The sequence below is a fragment of the Lithobates pipiens genome, unplaced genomic scaffold, assembly GCF_037356315.1.
Source record: "Lithobates pipiens isolate NorthernLeopardFrog02 unplaced genomic scaffold, aLitPip1_a1.2 Scaffold_1, whole genome shotgun sequence".
NCBI lineage: Eukaryota > Metazoa > Chordata > Amphibia > Anura > Ranidae > Lithobates > Lithobates pipiens.
Window position 1 is genome coordinate 58198090 of NW_027507685.1, and position 19639 is coordinate 58217728.

General features: G+C 43.0%; 1 protein-coding gene and 1 long non-coding RNA gene across 7 annotated transcripts in view; one reads left to right on the forward strand and one right to left on the reverse strand.

Annotated features, from left to right (window-relative positions):
• LRCH2 (leucine rich repeats and calponin homology domain containing 2) overlaps positions 1-19639 on the forward strand; it is a 198039-nt gene that overhangs the window by 77389 nt on the left and 101011 nt on the right. For 2 of the 3 annotated variants that reach the window (XM_077448439.1, XM_077448510.1), the window contains exons 11-12: positions 8680-8790; positions 15177-15254. In XM_077448439.1, coding sequence (XP_077304565.1) covers positions 8680-8790; positions 15177-15254 — 189 coding nt within the window. The remainder of the gene's footprint in view (positions 1-8679; positions 8791-15176; positions 15255-19639) is intronic. The other variant, XM_077448599.1, reaches the window with a different exon arrangement.
• Positions 1-19639, reverse strand: part of LOC143924385 (uncharacterized) — a 90136-nt gene that overhangs the window by 2295 nt on the left and 68202 nt on the right. Inside the window, exon 4 of one of the 4 annotated variants that reach the window (XR_013261866.1) lies at positions 15248-17131. The exons of 2 other annotated variants lie outside the window; for them this stretch is intronic. This is a non-coding gene — a long non-coding RNA (uncharacterized LOC143924385). Of the gene's footprint in view, positions 1-15247; positions 17132-19639 lie in introns of those variants that run through there. One more of the 4 variants, XR_013261867.1, reaches the window with a different exon arrangement.

Sequence of the window (19639 nt, forward strand, 5' to 3'; positions counted from 1 at the left end):
GTGCACCAATAGAACATTCATGTACCTTTTGTGCAAAAATATCAAACCTTTCCATCAATTCTACATACACTTACTCTACTTGTACCCATCCATTTTTCCAGACGTATTCATTAGTAATGTCTTGCCTCCTGGTCAGACTATAGGTTATGACACAAGAAGGAGATGACCAGCCAACCTCATTAGCACACACTCTGCATCATCTACCCACCCACTTCCAGCTGCATGTTTTTTAAATGAAATGCAATCAGCGATCACCCTTCTCACTAAATACACAATATACAATCAGATTGCATAGTGTATCGCATCTTTATACAAGTACATATGAGGTACTGCACAGAAACACTCGTCTGTCAAGCTTTGCTCACATCTCTGCATAGTGGGAACGCACATCCCCACATGCGTCTTTTTTTTTTTTTTTTTTTCTCTTTAACGAGGTAGGGAGGCATTTTGGAGCATTTTCACTCATCACACATAGGACAGCCCATTAACCACATGTAGTGCAGCCAATTGAAATTCACAGACTGCATGTCACAGAAAAAATGAGCCACAAAATATGCGCTGCCACTATGCTACATGTGAATGGGGCCTGAAAGTGGAATTGTTGTGTAACTCAAGAACAATAAGGCTCCATTCACATCTGTGTATTTCCTTGCATTTCAGAAATGTGCTGCACCAAAAAGTGCAATAAAAAAACGCACCAAGCTTCAATAGTTATGAAGCTTCTTTGGGGCGACTGCTGTGTGTAGGGCAGCCCATTCAGGTGGATGGGCTGCCCTATGCATGATGAGTGAAAATGCTCCAAAACGCCTCTCCACCTCGCAAAAAAAAAAAAAGATGCATGTACATGGGCTTGACAGCTGAGTGTTTCTGTCCACTCCCTTCTATGTACTTGTATAAAGATGGCCATACACTATGCAGACTGGTTGCATATTGTGTATTTAGTAAGAAGGGTGATCACTGATTGCATTTCATTTAAAAAAACGTGCAGCTGGGAATGGGTGGGTGGATGATGTAGAGTGTGTGCTAATGAGGTCAGCTGGTCAACTCCTTCCTGTGTCATAAAATATAGTCTGTCTAGGAAGTAAGACATTACTAATGCATACGTCTGGAAACATGGATGAGGACAAGTAGAGTAAGTGTATCTAGAATTAATGGAAAGCGTTGATATTTTTGCACAAAAAGTACATGAATGCCCTATTGGTACATGGGGAGCGGGAATTTAGAGAAAAAAAAAGTGAACAAAGGTGAACTTATCCTCTAATTTTCAGAGTCACCGATTATGCTTTCTTCATTAAGTGCCTTAAACTTATAAGTTGTAACCGCAGCATATAAACAGAACTACAACCTTATGATTTCGTTTTATACGGCTTCTGAGGACAGACCTAAAACTGTTGAAAGGAAGCTATAATAGCTTGTAATCATTTTATTTATTTTATTAAACTCCTTCAAATCCTGCCTGAACACAGTTTTGCAACTTTGCATAGCATATCATCACAACTACTTAGTGCATCTTGGTGGATTGTACCTTGTTTTTTTCAGGACAAATTGGGCTTTCATTTGGTGGTAAATGCTAATGGCTATCTTCTGATTTTGGTTTTTATTAAATATCATTTTTTTTTTTTTTATATGTAGCTGTATATCTCTTGCTGTTACCATAACCTACCAAAGATAGGTTCTCCTACTGACGATTGCAGCAATACCACATATTTGTATGTTATTATACAGGATTTATATAGTTGTTTGCACTCGTCATAGGGGCCAGAAACAGTTGTGCACACTTTCTTTCCCCTACATAAAACATATTGACATGGATACTCCTACTGATAAATGTTTTTTTTATTTTTTTTAAATCCTACCTAAAATACACTGACCCTGACCTATTGATCTAGATCAAACCCTGACTATATATATATATATATATATATATATATATATATATATATATATATATATATATAATGTATTGCTTTTGTTTGTACCTTTCTCCTACTACAGGAGAAAAATAGAATCTACCTCTCCATTTAAAGTGGAACCTCATTGCATCTTGGCACCACAAACCAAAGTGCTGTTTAATTTTATTTTTAATATTCAAAGCAGACTTGCTCATCCATTCATGTTTCATACTTTAATAATGCTAAAAAAATCACATTACCCCCCCCCCCCCCCCCCATACGGGCCACCTTGAGTAAGAGCAGAAGATTCATTTAGCTTTTACTTCCTGGAATCCATCTGCTCTTAGCTGAGGTGTGCTTTGCTAAGAAAACCCCTCCTGAAGACTCCTCGGATGTATGACATAATTTGCCTAGGCCTGGAAAACAGAAAGTAACCAAAGAAATGTAAAAATAAAAAAGTTTCAGACAACCAATGCTAGCAGCATAAGGATTAAAAATAGTCTGTGTTGACTGAGAGGGTGAAGATCCACTTTAGGAGCAGAAAAAAACAACAAAAAAACACAGGGATGGGCTGCACAGTGGCTGATCACTATGATAGCCAATCAGGTAATTGGGAACCAGGCTTCCCGGTTCCCGATCATTAGTGCCTGACCCGCACTAAAGATCTGCATCCGTAAAGCCGCATGTATTTGTACACGCAGCAAGTGGAGGCTTTGCAGTAAAATCAATGAACCAGTCAAAACAGATTCGATTTCTCTGGAATTCTGTTTACAGATATGCATATGAATTTTGTTGGGTTTTGAGAAAATTTACTGCAATTTGAATTGGAAATGTCATTTTTAATAATATGAAAGCTCAACTCAAGCCAAACCTTTTTTCTCTTATATTCACTGACCGACACAGCTCCTCTCTTAGACCATTTGGTTGTATACATTTCCCTTTAGGAGACACTAGGCAAAGTTGTAACACAACACTCAGAACTTTCAGTTCCGCCCAGGGGGTGGTCCCCTAGGTATCAACCCTCCACCCTGCCTCGCAGTAATCAGTTTTTATTTTTCCTAGTGAAGGCGACAGACCTAGGAACCCAGAGGGCCCATAGGTCCATGTTTTTTTTTATGCAGAGGCTTGGCTTTTTGCGCAAGATGAATGATCCTGTGATCTTCTATCAACAACCGGCTGGGTGACAGGCTGGTTAACTTATCCTTGTAGTCTCCCCAGTCCGGCCATCGAGCGTGTGCAGGTCGCAGCTACGGCTCGGCAGGCCACGACATACCTCAGCTCCAGAGGTGATTGTGAGCTTTTATTTTCCGGGGCATACATATGACCGGGCTACTGATGTCTGCGTCACAGTATGCCAAGGCCAGTAGCTACCCTGTACTGATCAGGAGTAGATCTACAATGGAATGTCTCCCAGCTCTTCAGGACTGGTAAGTACAGCTCTCCCTGTTCTGATGGGGCTGAGCAGCTGGGCATTCCCTGGGAGGTCGATTCGGAGGCCCCCCTCACCTCTCTATCTTCTCTCCCCTGTCCCTATCTTCCCTCCCTCCCCCCTCTCAGGGGGGAATGCTGCATGTGACTGCTGAGCTGTGTGTGTGTGTGTGCGCCTATATAGGGGCTCTCTGTGGGCTCTCACCTGACATAGGGGGGTTGGCTGAATGGCGGTGGTCCTGGGACCTGTATGGTATGCCCCTGGAAGGTGCCTGTGAGGGTCTGCTGGGAATAGTGCAGCGCTGTGGCTTTGCAGGTTTTTTTTTATATCTACCTCACGGCGATGTTTGGAGGCCATTTTAAGTGTGGGTAGAGCCGGCTGACTGTCTGGGCTTCAACGGCCATTTTCTATGTGATTCCTTTTCTAGGCACTGCGTGGGTGATACCCTGAAGATTCAGGAGCCAGCAGGTCCCCCTGCTGATGTACCGGTCCCTTTTGGGTCCCGCAAGCCACCATGTTCACCTATGGTGTTCCCGTATCTGACTTATTTGCAAGTTCACTTACAGGGAGTGGGGTCGCACGCAACTGACCTTTTTGGTCCCTAGACACGTGGAGGTGCGTTACCCTTTTGAGGAAAGCCTTCTCACCAGTGGTCGGCTCCTCCGGTCGTGGACCTCCAGTATCCAGGTTAAATAAGTAACCATGATCCCGGTAGTGGGAACTCCTGCATTTAAGGATCCCGCGGACAGGAAGGCCGAGGCAGTGGCTCGTTTCTTGTTTACGGTTGTGGGGTCCGCTGTGCGACCAGTATTGGCATCCGCACTTGTGTCACAGACACTGACTGAGGCTTCTCCTGTCTGTGCAAAATTAGCAGACCAACTAGTGCAAGGCCTTAAGTACGTTGTGACGCGGCCCTGGATACCCTCCCTCTGTATCTAAGGCTTCAGTGTCAGCTGTGGTGCTGAGGTGCCTGATTTGGCTAATATGTTGACCAGGCATCTAAAAAAGCCCTGACACATCTTCCCCTCCTTGGCGACTGGCTCTTTAGAGCCTCTTTGGATGGCGTCAGTAAAAATGCCACCGGTGGTAGAGTACACTTCTCCCACAGGCCAGGAAGGCTAAGGAGCCACACGGTAGGCAAGGGCCCCTTTTTCCGTTCACTAACTGCTTTTCAGTCCGCCTGGAGCTTCGGTATAACGTCCCCAGCCCGTCAGGACGACCACGGAGGGAAAAAAACGTCCCTGGAACCGCAAGCCTAACAAGCCTGCGACTATAAGTGCTACCGCATGAAGGTTTGTCTCCACCCATGTCTCGGGCTGGGGATTGTCTTTGGGAGTTTGCAGCCCGGTGGTCCCCTCGGTTTTCGACCAATGGACCTGCGATCTGATTTCCTTAGGCTACAAGATAGAGTTTCTCTCTTGGTCGTCAAACAGATTCTTCCTCTCCAGCATACCTGTATCCCCGGCTCGCCTGGAGGCCCTCTTGGGGCAGTAAGGGACCTGCTGAGTCGCAGGGTGGTTGTACCGGTTCCGGAATCGGAACGTTTCCAGGGATTCTACTCAAATATGCTTGTAGTTCCCAAGAAGGAAGGGGTACGTCCAATCTTAGACCTAAAAGCCCTCTATCACTTGTTAAAGTGCAGAGGTTCAGAATGGAATCAGTTCGCCCAGTAGTTGCTGCACTCCATCAAAGGTACTCCCTGGTGCCCTTGAACTTCCAGGATGCGTACCTGCACATACCCGTATGCCTGTGACAGCAGAAGTTTCTGCGATTTGCAGTCTGGGAAGCCCACTACCAGTTTGTGGCTCTCCCTTTTGGTCTGGCATCAGCCTCCCGAGTCTTTACCAAGGTTTTGGCTCCGGTTTTGGCGTTGCTACGGCAACGTGGGGCCGCGATCGTGCGATATCTAGACGATCTCCTCCTGAGAGCATCTTCCGCCTCAGAATTAGAGGAGGATGTGGCGATCACCATGCAGACTCTGTGAGAATTTGGGTGGCTGTTGAACCTAAAGAACTCGGTGATTGTACCAACTCAGCATTGGAGTACCTAGGCTTGTTGCTAGACTCAATGGAAGCGAGAGTTTTTCTCCCTTCAGACAAGCTGCAGACTCTTAGATCCATGGTAAAACTTCGGATGAACCACAGGTGTCGTCGCTTTGCTTTTGCATGCGAGTCCTGGAGCTCTTGGTGGTCTCCTTTTGGGGCTGTACCGTTTGCCCAGTTCTAGTCCTGCAGAAGGAGATCTTGTCAAAATGGGACAGATCTCAGTTGTCCCTGGGTCGTCAGATTCAGGTGAGCCAGTCAGTCAGAGAATCACTGATCTGGTGATTCAGGCCGGAAAATCATTCCTACTTCTAAAGTGGACAGTGATCACACAGGACACCAGCCTTTTCGGCTGGGGTGGAGTAATGAGGGTTCAGTCGGCTCAGGACCTCTGGTCGACGGAAGAATCCAAGTTGCCGATCGATCTGCTCGAACTGAGAGCGATCAGGCTGTGCCTCTCCACATGGTCAATGAGACTGCAAGGACATCAAATCAGGATCCAGTCAGACAACGTCACTGCATTGGCATACGTCAATCACTGGGGGGGGGGGGTCAGCTCAGTCGCAGCGCGGGAGGTCGCAGTGACATGTACTGGTTTTGTCGGCCATTTACATTCCCGTGGAGTTGAGAACTGGCAGGCGGACTGTCAAAGTCGCCAGATGCTGGACCCAGGAGAATGGACATTGCATCCGGAGATATTCAGGTTACTGTGCCTGAGGTGGTGCACACCAGACGTGGATCTTTTGGCCCCCATCTCAATTGGAGGGTGCCAAGATTCGTGTCCAGGATAAGAGATCCATGGGCAGATGCGTCAGACGCGCTGGTGGCTCAGTGGAATCAGTACTATGCTTTTCCTTCACTGAAGCTGTTACCACATCTGATTTGCAGAGTGGAAGCCGAGGGGATCCCAGTAATACTGGTGGTCCCAGTTTGGACTCAGCGTCCCTGGTACGCGGACCTGGTGTGTATGGTGGTAGATGCTCTTTGGTGACTGCCATTATGAGAGGACCTTCTGTCTCAAGGTTCGATTCTCCATCCTGCTTTACCATCGCCGGCTTTAACGGCACGGCTATTGAGAGCCAGGTGTTGAGGAACTGGGGTCTGTCGGACCCTGTGAACCCAACTATGTTGAGAGTACGGAAATTTTTATTCTCGAAAGATATATCATCATTCCTGTACGGCCTACATCCCCATGTGTGCGGAGAAAGGTTGGCATCTCCGCTCTTTTTTTTCCATATCCAGGATCCTGCTGTTTTTTTTCAGCAAGGTGTAGACCAGAAAATGGCGTTAAGCACTATTAAGTGGCAAAAATTTCAGCCTTGGCTGTCTTTTTTTATTTTTTTTTTATTTATTTTTTTAGCGACCCCTGGCGTCTCACTCATAGTGAGTACCTTTGTTCAGGGGGTTCATCCTGTAGTCCCTCCGGTGTGTCCACCGTTACCCCCATGGGATTTGAACCTGTTGTTATCTGCGCTTCAAAATCCGCTGCTTGAAAATATCGGGGAGTTTCTCCTGTTGACTCTTTCCCAGAAGGTGGTCTTTCTAGTGGCCATCACCTCGGCCAGGAGGGTTTCTGAACTGGTGGCCTTGTCTTGCAAGTCGCCTTATCTGGTTATCCATAAGGATAAGGTGGTGTTGCGTACGCAACTGTCCTTTCTACCGAAGGTGGTCTTGGCTTTTCACATTAATGAGGACATTGTGTTACCATCTCTCTGTCCTAGGCCGAAACACCCTAAGGAGGTGGACCTTCACGCTCTGGACGTGGTTCGGGCTCTGAAAGTGTATTTGTCTACCACTGCTCCCTTTCGGAAGTCAGACTCTATATTTGTCTCGGTAGCTGGTCCCAAGAAAGGCATGGCGGTCTCATCGGCCACCATTTCCAGGTGAATCAGACATATTGTAGTACAAGCCTATGCCTTAAAGGGGCAGGTGCCCCTCTTTCTGGTTACAGCCCATTCCACAAGGGCAATTGGAAAGTTTTGGGCCTTCCGACACCAAGCATCTGTCGCTCAGGTGTGTAAGACGGCGGCCTGGTCGTCTGTCCACGCGTTTACCAAGTTCTGCAAGGTAGACGTCAGTGCATCGGCTGATGCCTGTTTGGCCGCAAAGTTTTTGCAGGCGGCTGTATAGTTGCAATTGAATATGCAATATTTTTTCGTTTTTTTCTATAAAAACACAGCACCTTTTTAGAATGCACTGTTGCATTACGTCCGCAGTTTTTTTTTTTTTTTTTTTTTTTTTTTTTTTTTGTGCGGTTGTGGGTAGTCACTCCTGTTGAGGGCACTCTGTTTTTGTGGTGGAGGTTTCCACACACTATTGTTTTAATAGTTTCATAGTTTGTAAGGTTGAATAAAGACACCAGTCCATCCAGTTCAACCTGAGTGAGTGTCTACAATTGTCCCTATCCCTGTACATTGCACACTCACATCGGTCTCTACCCTCAAGGAGCCCACAATCCAAGGTCCCCATTCATATACTAGGGCCAATTTTGGACAGAAGCTAATTAACCTACCTGCATGTCTTTGGGTACAGTTTTACTAGTTCCCACTTGCCATGGTGGATGAGGTTTTGCTGTTTTTCCCACCCCTTGTTTGGCACTGCTTGGGGATGTCCCAATGGTCTAAGAGAGGAGCTGTGTCGGTCAGTGAATATAAGAGGAAATAGGATTTTTTGTACTCACTGTAAAATCCTTTTCTCTGTAATTCACAGACCGACACAGCACCCGCCCCTCCTTTTTATCTTTAGGTTATACTACTTGTTGATGTACTGATTACTGCAAAGCAGGGTGGAGGGTTGATACCTAGGGGACCGCCCCCCTGGGCAGAACAGAAAGTTCTGAGTGTTGTGTAACAACTTTGCCTAGTGCCTCCTAAAGGGAAAGGTATACAACCCAAATGGTCTAAGAAAGGAGCTGTGTTGGTCGGTGAATTACAGAGAAAAGGATTTTACGGTGAGCACAAAAAAAAAAAAATATATATATATATATATATATATATTTTATTATTATTATTATTATTATTATTATTATTATTATTATTATTATTATTATATTTTTTTTTTTTTTTTTTTTAGTTGTTGGTTAGGTTGTACCAGTCAACACCTCTGTCAGTCTTTTTATTGATGTTTGTTTCCCTGTTTATTGGAAATCCCTTCTTTCTCTCTGATAGTAGTCAGAACCAGAACTGAGGAGAAACATCCCTTTCTTCCCCAAGCACCCCCATCTCAGAGAGACACATTTCCTTTTAATAAGACAAGATGATGATAATCATAGGAGTATGCAAATTTGTTAAGCTTTGAGCTTTTGGTTTCCCTTCAGGCTTCAAAAAGAGCAGCTTTTAGTAGAGGCGGAGGAAGAAGATGAAATAAAAGAAGTTACAGATCTGAGGAAAATAGCAGCACAGTTACTACAGCAAGAAAAGCACAACAGGTATGTATACAGTGTTCGTGGACAAGCCTGGAGTGACTTGCATTTGGACCTTTTGTGGACCTCAGTGAATAAGTACAGTTTTTTTTTTTTTTTTTGCTCCTATAAAATATCATTTAAATATTTGTTTCTTTAGAGTCTGCGGACATATGATATTTTATAGAAGAAAGTAGGTTTGACATGTGAATTACTACTAAACTAGCTTGTGATTGGCTGATAAGGGCTCAGCATAATTGCTTTAGATGTGCATATGTCTTTGGCTAGATTGTGATTGGCCAATCTAAAGGTTTCCCGTTTCCAAGTATTTTTTCTTTCGTACAGTTCTGAAAAACTGTACATGCTTTCTAATACTTCACAGTAGGTGTGTGCGATATAGAAGTAATTTTTTTTTAGGGCATTTGATTTTCACTTATGAGGAGCAACATACAGTGGATATAAAAAGTCTACACACCCCTGTTAATATGTCACATTTCTGTGACGTAAAAAAATTAGACAAAGATAAATCATTTCAGAAAATTTTCCTCCTTTTTAATGTGACCTATAAACTGTACAACTCTACAAGTTGAACAACAAACTGAAATCTTTTCGGTGTAGGGAAGTAAAAAAATAAAAAAAAATAATATGGTTGCATAAGTGTGCACACCCTTAAACTAATACTTTGTTGAAGCACCGTTTGATTTTATTACAGCATTCAGTCTTTTTGAGTATGAGTCTATCAGCATAGCAGTCCTTGATTTGACAATATTTGTCCACTCCTACATAGTAACCGGGGTTGAAAAAAAGACTCAAGTCCAACCTATGTGTGTGATGTTAGTATAGCATTGTATATCCCTGTATGTTGTGGTCGTTCAGGTGCTTATCTAATAGTTTTTTTTTTTAATTATCAACCATCAGGCTTATCAATATCAATTATCAGGCTTATCAATCTCTTCATTACCACTGAGAACCTCTCTGGGTAGTAAGACTTAAGGACAGTTATAGCTAGAGGTGCGCCTCTTCACTGGTCTCATAGTTTCATAGTTAGTTTGAATAAAGACACCAGTCCATCCAGTTCAACCTGAGTGAGCGTCTACGATTGTCCCTATCCCTGTACATTGCACACTCGCATCAGTCCCCACTGTTGTTAAATTGACTGTGTTTTAATAAATGCAGTGTAACAATGAATGAAGTGCCCCGCTCTCCATCAGGAGGGACATGAGATGAGAGAGGCGGGCTGGACCGGGCAGGGCAGTCACATGAGCGGGATGTATTGTACTGTGAAATTCGGTATGAAGTTCCATATTTTTGTTTAAAAGCACATATAGCGAGGCACTTCATTCATTGTAACACGGCATTTATTAAAACGCAGTCATTTTAACAATACGCTCAGAGCGCTCTACCGGGAGGGGCGGGGCAAGTCGGGATGACATCACCCGGCAATCGATTTTCCGGTTGTATGCATTGATGCCGCATTGGGGGCACCCAAATCGTGGTGCATCGATGCAACAATTAATTTCAGCACCCCTAGTTATAGCCAATTATTAAGCCTACTTCACAGTCAAGTTCATGAAACGTTTTATCTGCTAGGTGTTCTAGATGGGGCCAGTTCCTTGCATCGTCACATGTGGGTATATGGGGTCTCTGGTATAAGTTAGTTCAAGTCCAATTTTTATTTTAGACTTGTCTCTTACTTGTAGACCAATCCATTTCTGGCTGGACACAACCTTGTTTTAGAAGTTATGGTAGAAATCTTGAGTTTGACTGTCTCTTTTTTAATATCGAGCATTTCAGCTGTATCTTTTAGGATGAGTCGTGTCACTCTGGGTGTCGAGCAAAGCGTACACTAGAATTTATTTCCTTGGTTCAGTTATTGTTGAAACATATAATGGAATAATTGATGAAGTATTATGAGTGTTACTTCTTTTTTGGAAAACTGTTGGAAGTCACTTGCATAGATTCTTGCGTCTTCTGTGAATCGGCTGTTCTTTATGCAGGTCAATGATTGGCCCTGGTCTGCTCTGGATTGATTCTGACTCTTTGTTCTTGATCTTTATTCTCATCTTGATGTTGGGTGACACTTTTTTCACATTTTATCACACACACTTCTGGAGGTGCAATTTTTGGAGCTGTGACCGTTTTTAATGCAGCCAAAGCACAAATTCTTTGCCTGTACAAACTTTACTCTTTATTCCACTGGTCTTTCCATAAGTTTGTGACGCTTATTAAGAGTGTGGCCATGTCTCTTACAAAAGTCACAAATGATGCTAGTCTTTTCACTAGAACTAGTATTAAAGGTTTTTGCACTTGAACTGATTACGTTGTGACTTAAAATGATCTTGATCTGTTTGCTTGGATCTTTCTTCTTCTGTTGGCTTTATTGCTTGAAGCAAGGTAATCTGGTTGCATGCAATTCTAGCTTCTTTGTTGAGGAATTTGACAAAGTACCTGAAATCGGGGAATGTTCTATATTCATCTTGGAACTTTGTGACAGCTCTGTTCCAACATGAACTCAACCACTCTGGTAGCTTGGCTGCTATCCTTTGATTTTCAATGTACTCGTTTAGAACTTGTAAACCTTAGGCATGGCTGACTCAGCGCTGCTTAGGAAGTCTACAAACTCATGGAGATCTTTACTGTACTTGGTGCCAATCTTATGCCATGCTTGTATTTTGTCACAATAGGATTTTCCTATTACAAATGGATTACCTAATCTGTCATCAAGTATGTCCGAAGCAGCTCGATAAGCGGCTTCTGTTCCAGGCAAGAAGTGTCCTTCAGTGGCTCTCTTTGCTGGGCCACTTACATACTTGCGTAAAAAAGAAAAGCTTTTTTTGGGTTGGCAAGTTCTTCTGGTCAAATACCTGAAAAGACCTCTTCCCATCATTATAATTCACAGGGCCTCCAAAGAAAACAGGTTCTGGAATCCTATTGGTCGTAATTGCTTCAGTGAGTGCTTTCACAAGGTAATTAGAACCTTATGGGAGATAGTAAAATATAGCTGACTGAGGGACAGGATCTTGGGTGAATGGAACCCTTTGAGGGATAACAAGGGGTTTGTTATAGGAGCTGTGACTTTAGTGAGCAGGACTGGCTGAGAAAGAGAAGGAGCACTTGGTTGAGAAACATGACTTTTCTGTGTTCGTTGAGGAAAAGGAGTAGAACGTTGTTCTTCATCCTCGCTTTTGATGCTTCTAGCATACACTTCAATTGCTACACTTCTTTCTTCTTCTCTCCCAACTTAATTTTTCTACTGGTGCTTTCTGATAAAAATTGCCCTCTTTTTTCTTGCATTCTCTGCTTCTATTTCCCTTTTTCTTGCGTGTTTTTCTCTGCTGTTAACCTAACCTTCTCTGCCTGAAGTTTTCTGATTCCTTTTTCATATTGATGGTTGTGTCTTTATTATTTTAATCACCTGTTGTGCGGCTGCTACTTCAGCTGCTGCTTGTTTTTTCTGCAATGACTCGTGAGAATACTAACTGGACATCTTGGAAACAGACCTTAAAGTCAATGTTAACCCTAAAATATTTTTTTTAATTAAAGAGGAACCTAAACCCTGATGGGTTTACTTCCTCTTTGATTCCCTGCAAAGGTAAAGCATAATGGACTACTATGCATCGCATAGTAGCCCATTATGTGTCACTTACCTGACACAGGAGCCAGTGAAGTCACTGCTGTCCCCTGTAGTTCCAAGCATCCATCTTCTTGGTGGGTCTCGCTGCTCCGGTGCTCTGATTCGCCGGAGCAGTGATGACGTCACTCCCACACATGCGCACGGGAGCCGACACTCGCAGCATATCGCCGCGATCTGCAGCTTGCCCAATGGCTGTCTTCAGGTAAATATCGTACCGCATACCGTATAGGTTTAGGAGATATTTCTTGGACCTACAGGTAAGCCTTAATCTAGTCTTACCTGTAGGTCAAAGTGGTTTGTAAGGGTTTACAACCACTTTAAGGCTCATATCTATTACAGCAGAGGATGTAATTTAATCTGGGCCCAGACTTGCTACAAACCTTTAATGCAGCTCTGAGCAATCCTCTTATCTTTCTTCAGTAAGATAAAAATGGAAACACAGAGAAATAGGTTCTTCCCCCTTGCTGTGAGTGCCCGGTGATTGCCTCTCATGCAGAAGTGTTAGAGAGGCATTCTGTGTACTTCACATTCCCTTCTCCTTTCTTCTCCAGCTCTTCCAGGATTGGCTGCTCCACACCTCAGCATCATTGTGCATGCTGAAGTCATTTAGTGACTTTCCTGGGTTTTGACTGGATGCTAGTGATTATGGCACATAGACCAACAGAAGTTCAGTGTAAGAAATATTGATGCCTGGCCAAGGGGAGTGTAGATGTGGGCAGGGAGTCTACTGACATCATGACTCCACCCACTGAGCCCTGGACAAAAGACCTGTCTACAGAATCTGGAGTATTGCAGGGCTCCAAACAGCTAAATATATTTGACAGATATGGATGCATGCAGGAGGCATGTATATCCTTATAGATCAGCACTATGGAAGTAATTTAGAAATGATGAGAGTGGGTTTACATCCACTTTAACTTACTGGAGGTTGCTGAAATGATGCTGGACTAGTTGCTGGATGCTGGAGTAGTTTTAAACACTGACTCAGGCCAGGTTATGTCTTCTGGATCTTCGTTGAGAAAGTGTTGAACCTTTGCATTTGCAGTATTGGTGATTGCAAGACAAGTGTAATTTTTTCCTCAGAATTTCAGGGGGGATTGTGATGCTTCTTATGTGACCATAAATATGGTGAACTTCTGACTGAGTGCCATTGATTGTGCGCACAACTTAATCAATTCTGCATTATCACTTTTCTTAAGGGCTTTTTTCAAACCATTGATATATTTCCATCTTTTATATTTTTTGTTTATTAGAGACTTTACCTTAACATCTTGCAGTGCTTTACCACTTTCAGTGAGTGCGTGTACGTTGACTTCTTCTAATATCTGGGGACTGTGTATTATCTGAGCTCACCTCGGGCTATTGCATTTGTGCTGCTATTTCTGCTTGCTGTGGTGGGTTGGCTTGGTCTGTATTGACAACATCTTGCGCAATAGAACTGATGTCTCTATTGGCCAGCACTGTATTTTCACTTGTGTCAGATGTTAATCTGTTCTGTATTAAAGGTGCTTGCTTGTTCAGCCTTTTCTTGCTACTAGCTGCCTCAGTCAATTAATTGCGATAGTTTCCAATGTTGTACTTCCCTTATCAAATGTATGACTTTCCTTGCTAGCCGATTTCTGCGTGCAGCTTTACTGTTTCATGGCCTTCAGACACAGCGAAGTGTTCTACATTGCTAACCAATTTCTGTGTGCAGCTTCACGGTTTCATAGCCTTCACAGGCGCAGAAAAGTGTTGTTCTATGGCCTTCAGAAGTAGGCAAAAGTGTTCTACTATGCCGCCCTTAGTCACAATGAGAAGGCTGAGGTTCTTTAATGTACATATCAGATCAAGTTCTTACGCAGACATTTACATCAGCACCGTGGAACTGAATAAAGAGCAAACATGACTAATAACTAGACAGAAATAAATTTACATAACACTTTAGTCTGCTTGTGAGCTAAGAGAGGGGGCTTGTATCTTCAAGATTCTTGGTGTATAGCTTACTTTACACACACATAAGTTGTAGATGTTCAGTTGTAAGAAAAACTTACAGGAAGTTCGCATATAATAATGCAGGATAGGGGAAATAAATGAACAAGTAAGCACACGTGTGCCATCTAGAGGAAATTAAGCGTATAGTCACAGAAATGTTGTGCTTGCTAGTACCTAATGCCTTGGAAATTCTTTTGTACCCTTCTGACTGATACCTTTTAACAATGAGATCCCTTTGATGCTTTGGAAGCTCTCTGCGTACCATGGCTTTTGCTGTAGGTTGCGACTAAGAAAATGTCAGGAAAGACCTACTAGGACAGCTGAGTTTTTTTTTACCCCCCCCCCCCCCCAAAAAAAAATATTTCAGTTTTGTTTTTCAAGTGAGTTGTACAGTATATAGGTCACATTAAAGGTGGAAAAAGTTCTGAAATTATATCTTTGTCTCATATATTTTTTTTTTTTTTACATCACAGAATCCTGACATTTTAACAGGGGTTTGGAGACTTTTTATATCCACTGTATGTTCTTTGTTTTTATATATACAAGAGTGCACGTATTCTTTGAGTCTCTTTCTAGAACCATTTAGCGTAGGCACTTAGCATGCAGTGCAGCATCATTTGAAACACACATTTGTTTAACATTTCTATTTTAATCTCTCTTTCATTAAATGAAATCTTTTTTAATTTTAATCTATCTCTTCTCTTTTTCTTCTTTCTGCAAAACTAACATTTCCTTCGCTTTCTGGTCTCTCTTCTTCTTTACTACATCTTTGGGTTTGGTTGGCATGTTTGAAATATGGCTACAGACGGAGACCATTAAGTTATAGAACTTCATTCAGTGAAAAGCTCTTCCAGAGGACGAGAGCCGCTGGGCGGGCTTCAAGGTATCCCATTTGAGATTTATTGGGGCCTGTGACTTTGAGAAATACAACTTTTCTTGCTTTTAACGAAGTGTAAAGGAAAACTCCTGTCAGATTCTTAAATGCATAGTTGAAATACATGTATGAAAATTATTTACTAGCCAAAATATTTGTAAATCTGTTCATCCTTCCTTGTGATTCACCATCCTCTGACATGTGACTAGGCCAATGACACCTGTGACCCTTTTCAGTTTTCGGTATCACTTGCCTGCTCTTTGAACATTGTAAAAGTGCCTTTTCGTTCCTGGTGATTTTGTTTTCTTTTTTTTTTGCGCTTATTCTCGTACTGACAAGGCACAGACGAGAAACAGGAATAGGTTTGCACAAAATTGGTGTGATTTTTTTTTTTTTTTTTTTTAGAGACAGACGGTATTCGGGTTAGATGCAGCCCAGCAACCAATTTTTTAAAGAAGGAGCTAAATAATATACAATTATTATGTTCTGCATGCTTGTTTCATTTGGTGACTTGCAAGGTACTGAAGCCAGGTAAAGGAAAGCAGCTCCAGAGCTGGTACACGGGGGGGTTGGCAACCTGTCGATCACGGCCATCTGACAGGTAGATTGCAACCTGACATGCCGCTAGCTTCTAATCAAGCCTGCCACCTGTCACATCAGAGCTACAGCAACAGTCGAGCAGAGCTGAGCTGAGCTGAGCTGATCTGGTCACAAATGCAGCGCAGTGCCATGTTCACTTGGCACTAGAGTAAAAGGCATACATTTTGCATTTCCTAACTTTTACATTCAAAAGTCCTTCCTAAGAGGAGGCACTGCAAGATTTAAGATAATAAGAAAAAATGGAGTATGGCTGGAAATTCCTCAGACTGTAAGGCACCTCATCCCAAATATTAATAAAGGATTTGAGAAAGAATGGAGAAGGGGGATTTTAGCGGTGCCAAGAAAGATACTCGTTACAGAGAATAAATAAAAAGATTTCAATTTTATTTGGTACAAAAGTTAAGACAAAAATGGCATACATAGGTCCGTGAACAATTACAAGACAGGAAAATGTACATAAAAAGGAAACAGGCCAGAATGTTGATTTTGAGTTACATGTTGTTGTTGAGTTACATAAGTCCCTACTTGTTTTGCCAAAACATTGGCTTCTTCAGGAGAAATTGTGTTATTAACCTGTACAAATGTGTAGATTCTAAAATAAAAAAGATAAAGAAAACACAACAAAATTACATATTGATAGTGCTAGATATGTATAAGAATATAATTGATACTGAAAGCATGGCATGGCTATAAGCACCTCCTCATTACTGGTGAACCCCATACATCCCAATACCTACCCCGTTATCCCTGATGGCGGATATGGGATCGAGAGCCCCCAGAGAATCAAAAAAAAGGCACTGCAACAATTGTGGCTGCAGGGGGCTAACAAAGGCCTATCAAGTTGAAAAATAAGATTATATCAGTAGGATACAAGAAAAAAAAAAATCATTGGGATAAATTATATCCCAAACAAAGGGCTAACATAGCCTCATTACTTATTCTTATGTGAAATTAAAATCACTATAATTGCAGCGGCGCCAAGTTGTGTCGATGTTGGCCAGAGAATGTCGGTGAAACTATCACCATAAACTTTTTTTTATATAGAGAGCTGTTGGGAAAGGGAGAAAATGAGGAGATAAAGGAAAAACCATTAGTGTATGACTCAAATGCACTAAGGAGACTAGTCAATAAAGTAAAAACACCATAAAGGCACAAACAGAAAACTCACCTAAGCAATCCAAACACCATGCCCCAAAATCAGGTGTGTAATCACACGAATAGGGTAATGGTGATATATAAAGCCTACAGAGCTGATTAAGGTTTTTTAGTTGGAGAGATAAAACCACCTGTAAAGCAAGATGATGTACAGATATAAAAGATGCAAGAGCAGGCAAAAAAAGAGAGAGGGGCCAGCGAGAGGGATTTGCGAAATGACATACCAATAGTCTGACATCGTAGATCATAGGCTCCCCTGGAGTCTCACAGGATGGAATCAGGACGTTCAGGCTTTATACGACCCCCACACGATCGGTGTCTGACATCACCGAGCATGAGCGCACAGCGAAAGCCCTCACGCATATGCCTGTCTCGGCACCATAGGCCTACATGTCACGTGATATGTGAAATAATGTGACATAAGTCAAATCGATGGGGAGAGCTGTCCATCGGTGATAGGCCGGTGTGTCAGCTAATCACACCCACCGAAAAGGCTGCTGGTGTGAGCCAATTGGCCAGGATGTAATAGAAGGACCACAGCAGGAACGAGGGCAAAAAAGAGCTAGTATTCAATAAAAATACTGCCTTAGGGTGTCCATACAGCCAACAGCAGCGCATACACTGGGATCATATGAGGGGATTGAATCACCAAAGCAACCACAGGGAACGATGGACAGCTCTCCCCATCGATTTGACTTATGTCACGTGATTTCACATATCACGTGACGTATATGTCTTCCCACGCGGCACTAGGACCCTTTTAGGCCTATGGCGCCTAGGCGGGCGCGAGGGCTTTCTTTGTCCGCTCACGATCGGTGATGTCAGACACCTGTCGTGTGGGGGGCGTATAGAGCCTTCACGTCCTGCTTCCATTCTGTGGGACTCCTGGGGTGCCTGTGATCTACGATGTCAGACTATTGGTATGCAATTTTTGTCTTTAACTTTTGTACCAAATAAAATGTTAATCTTTTTTTATGTATTCTCTGTAATGACTATCTTTCTTGGCACCACTAAAATTCCCCTCTCCATTCTTTCTCAAATCCTTTACAGGATTTAAACTGTTACCTTATTAAGAAGGGCCTCTTATGGACATCCTTTAGATCATGGTTTAGTTACCAAGTGCTAGACTTTTATGACGTCAAGGCTAAACTACACCCACCTATGAGTGAAATTTATTATAAAGGACACACTTAAGTAATTAACTGTTATAATACTTTTTTATGGATTAGCATTCCAGTTAAAGTATTTTTATTTTTTATTAAAGGCCAAGTCCACCTTTTTCAGAAAATTATTTTTGCAATGGAGGGACATCATTCGAGTTTACAACACTGTGCAGCTTTGTAAAATGTTGATTTATTTAAATGTCATACCTGTAGACCATTTGGACCCCCTTGGAAGCCCAGCTGAAAAACTTTGAGTTAGCAACCCCACATCCTTCTATTTTTCTAGGATGTGAAAACTGTTTGATTTCACTCCTGTAATGTTAAGACACATTTAGACCCCTTTCACACTGGGGCGCTTTGCATGCGATACAGCGCTCAAAATAGCACCTACAAAGTGCCCTGAAAGAGCCGCTGCTGTGTCTCTAGTTGCGCTGGCAGGATGGTAAAAAAAAGTCCTGCTAGCAGCATCTTTGGAGCGGTGTATACACTGCTTCTGCCCGTTGAAATTGATGTAGCAGCTCGGCTATACCACCGGCATAGCGCTTCTGCAGCAGCACTTTGCGGTGGTTTTAACCCTTTCTCGGCTGCTAGCGCGGGGGGGGGGGGGGGGGGGGGAATTGGAAGAAAATACGTATATATATATATATATAATATCGTTTTTTTAAATTGATTTGTGTTCCTTGGAAGTCTATTATCTAGAGCAGGGGGGGCCCAAACTTTTATAGCAAGGGCCACTTAAACGACTTGGTAACTGGTCGCAGAGCACAATGAGCAGGCAGATGACAGGTCCGTGTCCGCTGTGCACGAATACACTCCACTCTACTCTTTGGGCCCATTCGATCCGTTCTGCCCAAATAGAATTGGACAGATCTCCTGTTTTTTTTTATATAGGATCAGATTCGAGGTAGGCAGGTGTAAATGAACACAAGTCCTTTTACATCTGCTGCTCCATAGAGGTGAATGGAGAGTCCGATTGGGTCTGACCAATAGCGTGAATGGGGTCTAAGGCTGTCTTCAAACTGATGCACTGCGGCGCACCAAAGCACAGGTAATAACAGAAGTCTATGGCTTGGTGCAGGTAACCACTGCGCTGCACCTGCAAATCAGTTTGAAAGCACCCCAAAACCTCTGCAGAACAGATGTGCCATATATACACTGATTTTAGTAATAAACTTACCTTTAATAACAGTCTTCCATTCAGGTATTGCCAACTGTTGCTGTCCCAGGCAGAATGCATTTGGCATCACTTCGCCTGTGACAGGTGGTGGTGATATACAGGAAGCATTGGCTTACGCCTCTCTGCTCCGCAGCCCTTTGCTTCCTCTACCACTGCCCTCATTTACAACACACTGACACTCTGGGATGCCGGACCGACAACCTGGCCTCTGGGCTTGCCAACCAGCCATCCCAGAGCAGGAGGTTGCGGGCCATGCCAGAAAACTCCACGGGCCACTGGTTGGGCACCCCTGATCTAGA